General features: G+C 43.8%; 1 protein-coding gene across 4 annotated transcripts in view; it reads right to left on the reverse strand.

Moving 5' to 3' along the window:
* Positions 1-13,456, reverse strand: part of HDAC11 (histone deacetylase 11) — a 99,205-nt gene extending 85,749 nt beyond the window's left edge. Inside the window, exons 1-3 of one of the 4 annotated variants that reach the window (XM_014596830.2) lie at positions 13,006-13,456; positions 11,130-11,278; positions 5,042-5,142 (exon numbers count right to left, since the gene is read on the reverse strand). In XM_014596830.2, coding sequence (XP_014452316.1) covers positions 5,042-5,142; positions 11,130-11,278; positions 13,006-13,007 — 252 coding nt within the window. In that variant the 5' untranslated portion in view covers positions 13,008-13,456. The other 3 variants (XM_006275175.3, XM_059715826.1, XM_019495447.2) reach the window with 3 other exon arrangements.
* Positions 13,457-15,137: the final 1,681 nt, after the last annotated feature.

The raw sequence follows: 15,137 nt of genomic DNA on the forward strand, positions 1-15,137 counted from the left end.
AGCAGCATGAATAGAATGGCAACAAAATTCTTCCCGTCTGTTAATAAAGTTTTTCACTTTTCTTTCTTCTGTACTTGTAAGCGGAGATACACTTAGATTCTCAAAAACAGTTGATTTTATCTGGGCCATTTGGTAAGGAACGTCTGACAAAAGTGCGCTGCCTGATACAGATGCAGTGACTGCGGAAGAAATTGGCTTTTGAGTCTCCAGGGAGTTCTGAAGCTGAACCCAGAAGACATCCTCATCAAGTACAGTGTTCCTATTTCAATTTTTCCAATTTTTTGGAAATAAACAAAAGAAAGTCCTCAGAAAAAAACGGGGAGAAAAAGTTTTTTTCTGAATTTTTCTGGTTTTTTTCTGGGCCTTCACATCTCTAGGCATACAGGATTGTAATTAAAGCCTCTCCATCCCTTGAGCATTCCCTGTCATCTTTCTTTTCTATTCCAGTGTCACATACACATATAAGTATGAAGCCCCCCTTTTGCAAACAGACACAAAGTAATCCCTAAACAAATACCCTTCTGAAATTACATAACAAAATCCATAAACCATTAAACCAGCCATTATTTACAGGACATCCAGTGTACAATATTCTGTTTTTTAATTCTCTGTTCAACAACTTTTCAACTATAGTAGTATTATCCTTTGCTGAAGTAAAATAAAATGTACCCTACCCTTATAAAGACTTAAACCCTAGAACTATGAAGGAAATTAACTGTGTTTCAAACATTATTAATTCTTTATGCCCACTTAAATTTGCTGAAAAATTATTTTGCCTATGGCAAAAGAAAAAACAGAAATTAGTACAATTACCAGGACAATTTCACTGCATTAAGTATTTTTGAGGAAAGAATATGCAAGAAGAGACCAGTTAAGCCGAGTCGAATCCAAGCAATAAGACTAAAAAATTCTGATGGCTGGCTCTCAAAGGCTAAAAGAATTTACTTTCAGATAGTTTGATTTAGATTTAACTTATTGTGGAAACCCAGCATAGAAGTATTACTTTTATGTTTCTTTTAGGATTATATGGCTCTAGAACAGTGGTTCCTAATCTTTTCTTTTTCTTTTTTTTTTTTTTGGGGGGGGGGGCCATGCATCTGTGCTGCGCTCAGCAATGAACCCAGAAGTGCCGTGCATGGAAGTGCCAGCAGTGAACCCAGAAGTGTTCTACTTGAACGCTTCACGACCCTCCTGAGGGTCCCCCACGACCCTGATTTGGGTCACAACCCTAGGTTGGGAACCGCTGCTCTAGAAGAAAACCAGCTTCTATTATCTACACAGTACCATAGTTTATTTTTCCCTTCCACATTTTGAATCCTGCACCAGTATATCTGATCCTTCTCCAACATTCTTCATGACCAAGTTAAATTTTAAATGTGTTTAGCATTCCAAGAAGAAATATACAGTCTATACAAGTTTATTCTACACTGAAGCTGGCAGTAAAATGATCAGCAATACTGGTTCTTAGGGTATACATTTTTCTGATCTATTGCAAATACAACTCACTTTTGTAAGTTGTACAACTTTCATAAAAATGTGTTGCAAAATATATATTTTTTTAAATGCAGATAAAAATAATGCTGCTTTCTGGAAAAAAAAAAAGATGAAGAAAGCACTTAAAAAGAAGTATTTGCACCAGGAATTAGAAAAATAGATGGAAGTCTCTGTTCAAAGACAAATTAAAGCTGTCCTAAACAGCTGAAACTATAAAAAAGAATTATGTTTCATACAAACAGTGGCAAGATGATATGAAGGGATAAACATCAGACCAGTGCTAAGCAAGCACATTCAACCAGAAGGTAGGTAGAAACATATGGTCCAGTAAGGTAAAGCCAGGATAAATCCATGGAGGGTTTTAGAGCTTCATCCTAAACCACTGTTGCCAGACACTGTCAATGGAAACGCAAAGCAATTAGAAAGCACAGTGAATTTTGAAATAGACCTCAAAAGCCAGTGCAGATGTTTGAAGACAGGTGTAAGCTGGTTGCATTTCTTAATAAATGAATAAATACATACACTCATACATACATACATACATAAATAAATATACACATACAGACATGCTAGGGCTGTCAATTAATCATGGTTAACATAAGAGATTAACATGTTAATCAGTGTTAGTGTTAATTTTTTTAACACATTAACCGCACACATGGTTTTGTAGCCCATACCCAGACTCCGCTCCACTACCATCACCATTGCCTCTGGGCCACCCAGCGGGGCAGTGGTGGCAGTGCAGAGGACCACACGGCAGCCCAGGCATGGGCTCCAGGCTACTATAGCAAGTGGGGGGCGGGGGGTGAGGAGGGGCACACACAGGCACAGACAAGCAGCCAGAGCCTGCACATGGCCAGGAACGCAGCCCGGTGGCATGTAAAGCACCACCCAGGTTAGTCTGTGGGGGAGACGGGGTGTGGGGGAGCAGATCGTAGCCCCTGTGCTGAGGGAGAAAGTGGGGCAGAAGCTGGGATGAATGGGGCCCTAGGGCTGGGGCGGGTCATGGGATGAAGGGACATGGGACCCCCAGATTTGTGCATGGGATGGAGGAGGGCTGTGGGCTGGGACTCTCTGCGCCCTGCTGCCTTTGCCCTGGGAGCTGCATGCTGGCTGTGCCATGCATCCCCTGCCTGCCTGGCACCAGGAGGCACAGCATGGTGTCGTGTGGCTCCCAGGGCATTGGCAGCAGTGCACAGAGCCCCAAGCCTACAGCCTGCCTCTGCCCTGCACACAAATCCAGGGGGCACATGCCTCTCGTGCCTCCCCTGTGGGTGCAAGCCACTGCAGGAGCCACACATCCCCCATGCCTGGACCATGGCTCTGTCCCACCATCCACCAGGGCCCCGTTCACCCCAGCCTCTGCCCCTGCCCCCTCCTTCCCTCACAATGGGGGCCTCAACCTGCCCCCCTATCCCTTCCCTCCCCTGTTCCCTTTCCTCTCTACAGACTTACCTGCCGGGCAGTGCTTGTGTATGTCTGCATCTGCCCCTCACTCCCAAGCCACAGCCCCACCCCACCCCTCCCTGCTGCTGCCCCTCGCTCCTGACCCACACTACCCTGCATCCTGCCAGAGCATGAAAGAACCCCCCTCCCTGTGCTCTAAACCCCCCACACACACCCACAGCCCTCCATGCTTTCACAAATTCCCATACACACCCCACACCAGCCCTCCAAACATACAAAGTACCTGCATAATTTTACATAATTTGAGCTTTTTGTGCATAATTATGAGTTTTTAGTGGTGCAATTAAAAATGCAATTGATTGTGACTAATTTTTGTAATCATGCAACTAATTGCAATAAAAAATTGTAACCATTTGATAGCCCTAATACATGCATAAATAAATTAATAAATGAAATGAAAATATACATCCCACTTTGGATCCAAAAGCATCACATAATTAAGTATTAAAAACAAAACTGATAGGGTGGAACGAGCAAACTTATTCAAATAACTGTTCACCAGGGCATGCTTGGGGAAAACCAGGAGTAATGGCCACAGACTCCCGGAAGATGGTTTCAGGCTTAACTCTAGTAAACTTCTTCACAGTCAGGGTATCCAAACTGTGGAATAAACTCCATCCAAAGGTGGTGCAAGCACCTTTCTTGGAAATCTTCAAGAGGAGACTGAATGGTCACCTCACTGGGGTCACGTGATCCCAAGTGTCTTTCCTGCCTAGTGCAGGCGGGCTGGACCCAATGATCTTGCGAGGTCCCTTCCAGTCCCTTACAATCTATAAATCTATTATAATAATAATTATAATTTTTTCTTCATCCTCATTTGCCCTTGTCTGTTATCAAGTGTGATATTAATCTATACTCTCTGAAAGTCTTGGGCCCTGTCAGCACTAAATCTTTTTAAGCGCCTATCCCTGTGGGTTTTATAATAATTAATAATGACAGATCACTTGAGAAAGGAGACAGTAGCATATCATGCATGCCAGAGTTTGAAGACCTGGAGCTTAGAAGGAAAAAGGAGAAGCAATGCTTAGGCATGGCAAATCAGTACAGCACTGAGAAAGGTTTTAGCAAAGAAACCAAGAAAAGGGAACACAGACGCAAACTGCAAAAGTAGCCAACAGCAGCTGTTCAAAGAAGAAGAGGGCAGGCACAACCTCAAACTTCAGAATCCAGTATAATATCAAGGTTAGACAAAAAAGCCAAATGGGAAGACTCAGTGAAAGATGAAAGTAGTGGACATGGATTTATATTATAGGATGCTTCTGTCTTTGTGATATGATGAAAGGTTTATAAATATTTATAAAGTTTACCAGAAAAGTGAAAGGAAAGCTTCACTGTCAACTCTGCTAGTATGCACTGAGTATGCGATCACAGATATACTTTCAGGAACACTGCCTTCTCTATATATCTGCAAAAGTTTCAAAATGTGACAGTTTCCTAATTTTTGACTGACTATATCTTGTAAAGATTGAGAGGAACCTAAAACCAGCTAAAAACAAATAGCACTCTTTCTGTTGACTTGTATTTTAGTGTTAGCATAAATCCCTGTATACATGTCAACATACTTCTACTACTTTTTTCCCCCAACAAATTTTAAATGAGCAAGTTAAATTGCTCTTTTTTCCTTTATGTCCAAACGTTATTTCTGCTGTTACTTGTTTCTAGGAAAATGTTGCAGGACACCATTAATGGCAGTCAAAGATAGCTCAATTATCCTCTTTGCAAGATACAAAGCACTAGCCCCCTAATATGTATTTGGCAGAGTCACAATTTTACTGCCAGCTCCTCAACTCTACTGCTTTCCGCTTGATTTCAACAGTAACAACTGAGCTTTTATATCTTGTAAACTAATACAGAGAAGGCCTGATTTTGCAACAGGACATTAAAAAAATTAAGACGAAAAAACAATAATATAATTTTAGTGAGTTCCTGAACTGTTCTATTACAACAAGGATTTATGTTAAATTATCAGCAGTTATATAAAAGGTAAAGGGAAGAAACACTATGTCACTGAAAGGTTTCAGGACACCACACACTTCAAATCCAAAAAGTTTATTCCAAAGACAATCAGTAGGTACAACACCTTCAGTTTATTCAAGTAGCGCCTTGTGTGGACAACCAAGAGATCTTCTTCAGTAGCTTCTCGTGCCTGAACGATCAAATCATCAGCAATTAGTTTTTCTTCTGAAACAACAAGAAATTAAAAAGAAGGAATTAAAGAATGATTTAACTTTCCAGTTTTCCCCCACCCTGGCTGTGTTTATAGTTCTTACTTGAATTACACCAAAACCAGATCTTTGACTCAAAGTTAGTGCTTCCAATGCAGACACTGCATACAAACTATCAAATTGTTACTCATATACTTAAAATATGACAAAATGTGTGGAAAAAAGAAAAATGCCATGATAGTCATTCATACCTTTAAAATGGTAATTTTGTGTTTAAACTGGAAAAAAGCGGTACAGATTTTAGCTAGAGAATGGGTAATGCTAGGTTAAAAAATAAATGTCTCAAAGTACCCTCAGCTTAAGCACAAATGCAATCTGAATATCCTAATACTTGTGTAATCATTTATTCACTGTAATTCTTTAATACGCTCTAATGAAAATTCCACAGCCAGGTGCTAGCCTTTAATACACTAGATCACTTAAGCAGAAAATACCAAATTCAGAGGATAACAACAACTACTTAGGTGTTCTGATAAATGAACATTAAGCTTAATTGCTACACTTTACATTGGTAGACCCCCACTGATACTGAATTAGCACAACCTCAAAAGAGTTATTACTTGCTCTCCATTGTGAGTGACCAAAAGGTAACTTACTTAAAACTTAGTTTTACTGGTATAAACTATTAGTTTCTTTAGTGTCACCCAAGAAGCATTCATATACAGAGAGACAGAACATTTGCATGTGTTTAAGGATGCAGGCAAATATATTTGTCGGAAAGTATACAAACCTTCATTTCAGTAAATTAGGAATAACTAACCAATTTAAGTCATACCTGATTTGTGCGTGGTGATTAATATTTAAAACAGAACTATGATGCTACCAGTTATCACACAAGTGCTCACCTGGGATAGCATCAGCTAAATTCTCCTTCCATTTGTATGTAGTCTGAAAGGAGCCTTTTTACTGCATTTGACAGATTTTGTTTTCCACCACCATGAAATAAAATATCAACATCTGCAAAGTCTGACCTCAGAGATCTTTGTGCTCCTCCTGTTCAGGGCTTGAAAAATGTTACCTCATACATTTACGCAGGACAAACAGAAATTTTGTCTAAGTGACTGGATCCAAAGAGCCAGTAACTTGGCTTTTTGAGATGCACAGAAGGGTAAGTTAAAGAAAAGTGTTGTTTTCTAGGAAGAAATAAATAAGCAAATGGCAATAAATTTCCCAGAACTCAAAGGATGAAATGAACGGAGAGATTAAGAGGCCATTTTCTCCATTATACTGTAAGAATGGTTTGGTACACTACTGCTTTTCCTGTAGAGGGTGGGGTGTCAAACTTATGGCCCATGAGCAAGATGCATTTCACAGAGCTCTATCTTTTACACTGTGGGACTTGTAGAGAGACTAAGAATTCAGGAGCAGTGCTTATTGCTGAAATCAGAGGAACAGAGCCCCACTGGGGATGCACATCGACAATGGGAGGCAAGGAAGAGCTGCAGTAACCCCCCCCCCCCCCCACCACCACCACCACCACACGCCCCCAATGCCACATCCAGGATCCAGCCCACAAGGATCCCCACAGTCCAGTCCTGGCTGGGCAGCAAGGTGAATTTAACACCCCTGCTTTAAAGCATAGACTTTGGACAAGAGATGTGTATAGGCAGAAGGATCTGTAAGTGACACATATACAGAGAGGGGTAGTTAGTCGCATTGGACTAAAGTAAGACAAAGGACAGGGTAGAGATGCACCTTACAGACTGAATCAGAGATGCGTAAGCTTTTGTGAACCACAGCTCATTTCATCTGATGCTAAGAAAGGCTTTGCACAAAGCAGGCTATCAAATGGAGAGAGTGATTTGAGAGGTGGGAGAAGAGAACAGTGTGGAAAGGCAAACAAATAATAAACCCATAGGGACAAAGGGGTCACAAAAGCTAATCCAGGTAATGGGATAAACTGCCAGTTTGTCCTCCATGGCTATCTTGAGATTGTCATCATTCTCCAGGAGGGGTAGGAGGTCATTAATGAAAGGTGTTCAAGCTGAGGGCTGTGAGCAACAACTGTTGGCTTTGTCTCAGGGCTGGTACTGGAGCAGGTCAGAGCAGGATCTGACTCTGGCTTCGTTGATTTGTGTGGCTACCGTTTTGGGATTATACTGTAAGTGTAGGAATCCTGCTCCAGGTCCTTAAGGTGTGCATTCCAGTTAATGGGATCAGAGCAGATACAGCTGTAACATACACAGAGCTTGGTTATAAATTATGAGAGTCTAGTAGTGTATCTCACTATTTGATAGCCTGCTCTGGGCAGATCCTTTTATAGCATCTGATAAACAGAGCTCTTGCTCAGGAAAGTTTAAACATATCTGATTAAGTTAGCCTACTAGGTGCATCTCTACCCTGCCACAGATATACAGAAAGCAGCAACAACAGAAAAGCTTAATAATAAAAAAAGCAGAAAGCCCCAGTGTTTGTTAATTAAGAGGAAGGGATTGAAGCCAAAATTCATTAAGGGAGGGCTTTAGGAGAGGAAAGCTGTAGATTGGAGGAAATATTAGGATTCATTTGAGTGTATATACACCTGACGTAGGCAAGCAAGAGTTAATTGGTGTTCAGGGACAGGGAGAATTTACCAAGGGAGAAGTGAATGCGTGACTAGGCATACATCCAATATAAATGGACTAGGCATGGATCTGGGATAGCCACTGGCTTGGGAGTAGGGAAAGAAACGTATTTTTGACCTAGGCTAGGAGGCATAATCCTACAGTGAAAAAGTATTGAATTTGCATAAGCCTGATCCTGAGGTTAATACTTACAAATCAAACTCCCTACAGGATTCCAGCTTATGCACTGTCATCTGGGTAAACAGCAATAATAGTGCCTGCCATCAGAAATCTTTATCCCTTTTATCAGATGGTCTCAAAGCAGTTTACAAACATTAATTATCAAAACAGTATTATGAGGTTGGTAAAAAAAATAGATATATACAAGTTTTCTTTCTCCTAAAAACATGATTTGCTACTTAATTTATAATATATTGGGTTCTATCTGCAAACTCAAAACTCTATAACTCTGCAGACTCTATATATTTTAACCCAGCAATGCAGTCATTAAAACTTTTTTATTCTGGAAGCCAGAAGGGAATAGTCCCTCTCCTGTTATACAGGCAGTCCTCGACTTGCGTTTTGCACACTTACAACGTTTATAAATTGACACCCTGTTTCAACTTTCTGACATCAGTTTCAACTTTACAACACTTGATCAGACGCTACACCACACTGGCAAACAAGTTCACTGTGTCGCCCATCTCTCTGGAGAACATCTGTCCAAACTTCCTTGAACACTTCCTTTAAGTAAGCAGACAAGACTCCAGAAAAACCTGCAGCCAAGACTCCTGAGAAGACTCCAACCAAGAGCCCTTCAAAAAGTCCAGCAAAGTCACCTCAAACAAGTCCTTCCAAATCAATATGCTTGCTATTTACAATACAAATACATTAATGTAGCTACATTACTCATCTATAATTGATTGAGTATAAAATTCTGGGTTATTTTTGGTGAAAATAGGGTATCCGGCCTTGGTTCAGGAACCAATCCCCCATTTATAACATTGTTTCCTATGGGAAATTTGGTTCCGAGTTACAACGTTTTGACTTAAGATGTGGTTTTCAGGAACCAGTTGTATGGTAAATCCGAGGACTGCTGGTACTATTCTAGAGATTCAACCAAAGTGCTTCAGCTACACAAACACAATGCAATATTGCTCTTGGAAGCCATGCATTTCACATGCTTCTCACTTGTAGCATCAACAGGAAAAATGTATCCATTTGCTCCAGCAACACTGTAGACAAAGTGGCACTCTATTTTCAGGATTAGCCTTAAAATCAAACAGGAACTGCAACTGCAAAACAATCTACTTTTAAAGGACATGTGGCAACAGCCCTTTAATTTTGCTCCTCTTCCTTTCCACTGTCATCTAGAACTGATTAAAAAATTATATGTAACCACTTTGAAAACAAAATGAATATTATGTTAAATGTAAAACATTAACTACATCCTGCTCTTTAAAAAAATAGTCAGCTAGGAAAAGTGATCAGTAGCAAACGTAAGTCATTAGAGTCTGTCAACTGTTTGATGGCATATATAAATGTATAATGTCAGTCCAGTTCTCTGACTTGCAGATAAAAGGCCAACTAGCATTAAGCTGGCAAGCCTACAAAGACTCAGGAGTGACAGCTATGGAAGTCAGACTGTAACTTATATCATACCTTAGAACTGGTATGATACAGAAAACAAAAGTGTAGTTTCAACAGCGTACCAAGGAGGCGATTTGTGCTCTTCAACATGCAGCTCTGAAATCCTGCATTTTGCATGGCACATTCAGAATATTAACTTCACAGATGAAGGGGTATGAAAGCATACACATACACATCTTTATAGTCTCAATCAATTCTGAATTAGCTTGTTTATCTTTAAAACACAGAGTACAAAAGAAAGAATAATCTTATATGAGACATTATAAAAACTTCATTGACCTCTTTAGTATCCTCTCTGTACTATACACAGGTTCTGAATATTTTGTTTGAAAAAATGCATTTGACTACTTGTCAGTGGAAAATGGGAAACTTTCTGTGGTGACTGGAGTTATGTAGGCTAAGCAACCAATTTAGCAGAACAGCAGCTAGAATTAAAAGGTGTCTAGCCCCCAATTTGAAAACAGCCTATTCTTTGTCTTACTGTCTTCAGATTCAGATGTCATCCTATACCAGTGGGGCTCAGCCTTTTAGAGCAGCAGGCCAGTTGCTTGGCTGCATCATAGGCTGCCACTCCCCTCTAGCAGGGTAGCAGCTACCAATATCAGCACGAGATGGAGAAGGGATGGAAGGGTTCAGCAGGATGGCACAAGGCAGGGAAGAGGATGTGGAGGGCCAAAATGCTTGACAACCCTTGACACAGCATGGGCGCAACAGGAGGTACGCCTACCCCTAGGGTTACTTGGACTGGTCCTAAGGGGTGTGCGCAAACAGGAGGGGACAGAGTGCCGCCACCTCCCAGGAGTAGGACCAGGGCAGGGCGAGGGTAGTGGTGCTCCTCCGCAGGGCAGGGAAGCTCACACGCAGCAGCAGCCTAGTGAGCTTCCCCACCCCACAGACGGACGCCGGTGCCCTCACAGCAGCCCGGTGCGCCCCCCCTCCCCGCTCTGCTCCTGAGAGGCAGTGGCACTCCATCCCCACCTGCCCACGGTGTCCGGCCATGCACCACTCCCCGCCCCTTGGAGTTCAGCCATGCACTAACCCATCCCCACTCCCGCTCAGCATACAGCCGCACGCTCTCCCCCGGCATCTGGCCACCGGGGTACTTAGATTAAAAAAGGTTGAAAACCCCTGGGTTATGTCATGGGGCAGATTCAGTCTCTTTGGGGGTTGGATAAGCCAGGTTGAGCACCATACGGAGTTCCATTTGATCAACATTGTTTACAGCTTTATTGACCAAACTGAACTGAACAAACATCCTTACTTTTATTTATATTATTCAAATTTATGGGGAGGGTGAGATTGACAAGCATGCTCCAATACTTCTTGGACTGCCAAATACACAACGTAACTCAAATACAGCCACAACTGCTTTGGATGGTGCTTTGCCAGATGCTGGCATGGAAAATAGGATTATTCAGCCAAATCCAGGCTTCAGAGAGAATGGATGTGGGATCTTTAATGTCAGATTAGACAGAATTTCTGTTTCTAAAGGTCTCATTTGCAAGATCCTCAACAATTAGCCCTCAGATATGTTAAGGGCTCAAGTTAAACTTACAGAGATTTAAGCTTTACAGACATTGAAATATTACACACATAAAAATACTCAGTTTGCACAAATTCTATAAAAAAACAAGCAAATAAAATGGTAATGTAAAGCAGTATTTTTCTGCATTAGAAATTACCACAGTAAAGGTTTATAACTCCTTGCCTAAAACGTCAGTTTTATTAAAAAGTTTGACATTATTTTTACCTTTCAAGAAATTGATTACTTTTCCCCATTTTCCTGCATCAAATGGATGTAACTTCTCCAGTCCCATAAACGTGATATTGTAATCCGGAGAATATACAATTGGCCAGCATGCTGATGGGACATCATGATACAGCTCAGTTCTGTGAGGCCTAAAGAAGAGAGAACCATTTCTAAAGACTGATATGAGAAAAATCTAATACAACTGAATGAAGTCTTCCAAATGGTTAGGATTAAAGTTCTGTTCAAATGCTGCTTTCCAATCAGTATTCAGCTTCTCTCCTAGCCACATAAGGACGTTATCTCCTTAGTGCTCTTTTCTGCAGTAGGAAGGAAAAAGTCCGACTTGCCTAGTGACCACAATTTAGTAACATGTCAAAACACGCAGTGAAAACAAAAGATTGTGTATATTAACTCTTTCCAGCAATTAACTTAATCAACAGCAAGATTCAATCCCATTTCTATCTCCTTCTGGTCTTCTCTGGGTTGGTTAAAGACTAACTCATGCTAAATTTAAAAAACATACAAGCTACTCCTCACATAATCTAATCTACATCTTATTTTGCATTAATAGACTCAACTACCTCAAAAGAGGCAGTTAATTAACTGTGCTATTCTGAAGTTAGGTAGAAAGCAAGGCAGAGGCGCACCTTACAGACTAACTGGATCAGAGGGCCCTGCTACACGTTCAAATGAAAGCTGGATAGAAACCAGCTATGGAGTTGTTACATAATTTCAAGCACTAACTTTAGAGCTAGTTGGCTTTTTTTTTTTTAGCCAGATAGTCATTTTTAGCAAGTGACAATTACTTTGCACAAGTGGCTAGTCTAAATTTATTGCATGATTAGCTAGTTAATTGTGTGATAATTACTTCGTACTTGCAGTTGGTCTTACTCCAAGCATGTGGCCTGTCTAAATTTACTGCATGATTGACCAGCTCACTGCATGATACATGTAATGTGTAGCTGGGGCAAGGGATCCTTAAGCTTTTTGTGACAGAGAGCTCACTTCACCAGATGCAGGGACGTGAAGAGAGCAGACTATCAAACAGAAGCTCTACTTTTTAGAAGAAGAGAATTTAAATATAAGAGACAGGGAAAGAGAAGAACAAAGGAAAAGGGACAGCTGAGAGAGGCAGAGGGGGCTGGACACAACAGTAAAACGAGGGCTGCTTGGAGACAGCTGCAGTGGCCAGCTGGGTTCCCAAATCTGGTGGTCACTGCAAGCTTTCACTGCAATGTCTACAAAATACATTTGCTGGGAACTGAGTTGCAGAGTCAGTCCAAGAGAACGGGGAGAAGGTGCTGCAGCCCCGGTGGACCTTTCCTAGAGACTCCTTCCCACGTGCCCCTGTGACGGCGGAGATAAACATGGAACTGGGGCACGGCACGGCACAGCAGGCACGGACCCGACTGGCTCACACGGGGCCTCTGCAGGGGAGGCTACTGAGTCTTACCCGTTACCTGGACTGGCTTTTACTGCTTCCCCCACCCCTCTGCCTCCCAGCAAGCCCGCGCCCCTCTGGCAGGGCACCTGGGACTGGAAGGGCCCAGATCCAGCCCCGGTGTCACAGAAGCAAGTTGCTGACACGCAGGAGGCCGGCAGCAGGGCGGCAGTTCAGGGCCAACCTGCGAGGAGAGTCGCGCCCACCTCCCCGTGCCAGCGCCGGGTGCGGCCCGCCGGGCCGGGCCAAGGCTCCTTCCCCGCCCCGGCGCTGCCCCGTGGCCGCGCACACAAGAGCCCCCGGGCAGAGGGAGGTGACGACGGCTCGGCCGCGGGCCCCGGCCCCCCCGTCCGGCCTTTCAACGGGCCCCGCAGGCCTCTTCCCCCGGCAGGGACAACGCGCCCCGCAGCCGGCAGCGCCGCGGCGGCTACTCACATAGCGCCTCCCGCACCCGCGCCCGGCCGCGCCGCCAGCACCACGGCGGGAGGGGGCGGCGCCGGCCGCGGCGGGGGGCGGAGACACGGGCGGGGGGGAGGCTCGGCGGCCTCTCGCGAAGCGGCGGGGCCTCGCAGAGTCCCTGCGGCCTTCCGGGCGTCACGCTGGGCCCCGGGATCCGAGCGGTGTCTCCGCCCCAGCCCCCCAGGCTGCCCCCTGCTCCTAACAGCAACTCCTCGGCAGCTGCTTCTCTCCAGCGGGTCCCGGCCCTACCCCTGAGGTGAAGGCCGCGCGCGATCCCCGCACTCGCGCCTCCTGCCAGGCCCCGCGCGCACGGGCAGGACGGAGGCGCGAGTGCGGGCTAGACCCGACCGCTCCTCAGTGCCGGGGCGCGGGGCGCCTCATCCTGCCTCCCCCCGCACTGACGAGAAGGGGATCGCAGCGGCGGGGCCACTTGCGGCCCGGAAGAAGACTCCCACGCTTGGCCGGGCTCCCAGCCCAGGCTGCCCAGCTGGAGCCAGGAGCCCCACCAGGTGCTGGGCTTGGCTCGGGGCTGTGCACGCGGGCCCTGGGGTCTCATGCACCCACGAGCCTCAGGGATTGTGGCAGGGCAGGGTGTGGTGGGAGCCGGGTCAGCTGATGGGGCTCCAGCCCAGGGGAGAACCTGGTACAGTTTTTAAGTTCTAACTTTATAGCTGATTTGAGCTTTTTATGGCATGATAGGTGCTTCGCATGGGTAGCTGGTCTTAAGGTAACAGTGCAATTTCCTTAAGATTTAAGGTAACAGTGCAATAAATCAGTTAATTTTGCCATACCTGTAACATGTACAGGGGCCTTTCCAGGGTACAAGATTTCCAGGGTAGGTGATTGCACCACCTCTGGAGGGAACTGTGCTGGCAGGGCATGGTTGGGCAGGGAGCTGCTCCTGGGCTGGGATCTTGCAGAGGTGACAATGTGGTCCGGAGCTGGGGCAGAGCTGCAATCTGCTGCCTGCACACCATGCCCAAAACCAGCCCAGCAACATGGGCAGGGGCTGCTGGAAAATGAAGTTCGCCATGGGCCCAAACCAGCCCACAGGCCGGGCTTTGCCTGCCCCTGTGCTAGTGGATCTCAACCTTTCTTAAATTTGAGGTACCCCCCTTATAAAATGCCAACTCTTCATTTTCATTGTTTTTATGACCACAGAAAAGTAATAGAGCAGTTTTTCAGTTGCAAAGAACTCAGAAAGGCCACAACAGGTCAGCATGCAATTAACACTAGAGACTTCTGTTTGAAAACTCTGGGTTTATTTTGTGAATGACATTTGCACACATTTGCGTGGCACCCCATGCCATCCTTGAAAGAATCTCAAAGTCCCCGAGTGCCATGGCACCGTGGCTGAGAATCACTGTCATGCAGTTAAACTGATTCTCACTTATCCTGTGCGTGGATGTAAGTGGGGTGCATTATACTGTATCTGCATTTGCACTTTGACTTTTGTTAATGGGGAGAGATCACAAGCTTTCCTTGTTACTTTTGCTTCAGTTATTCTAGTTGCTGAAGAGTTAGTTATAACAGTGTATGCAAGAGGGCTACCATAAAGTCTATATTATTGTTTTTCCACTTAAGTTGATCAGGGTGTTCTGCCATTTTCAATTTATTACTTAAAATAAAAAGAGAATATATGTTAGGCCTATACAAGGCCTATCCTTTGAGAGCCATGTAATCAAGAGAGATGCTGTCATGCATGTGAGAGCAGTTTTAATCCAGCCAACAAAATTCACTAGCAAGCATGCTAATATTAGCTAATATTAAGGCTTCCTTACACTGGAAAGTTATTGATGAATATAAAGTCAGCTAGTTTTTAACTTTTAATGTTGTACTGCTTGAGAATCTGTACAGGATTGTTAGCAGCAGACAAGAATTATGAAAAAAAAATCAGTTGAATATGAAAGGTTACACAGTGAACAAGATTAGGGAAACTGCAAAAGATTACAGAAAAAGTAATTGATGTAATGCCATGAGAGGTAAAAGGATAAAACCATAATATTAGGATTTTTATGTCAATTACATCATAGGATTGACATTGAATAAAGGTTTAATCCTTTACAGTTTTTTTCAATAGCATTTTATACCATTTTTCATCTGAGGGT

Source organism: Alligator mississippiensis, chromosome 12 (assembly GCF_030867095.1).
Source record: "Alligator mississippiensis isolate rAllMis1 chromosome 12, rAllMis1, whole genome shotgun sequence".
Classification (NCBI taxonomy): Eukaryota; Metazoa; Chordata; order Crocodylia; family Alligatoridae; genus Alligator; species Alligator mississippiensis.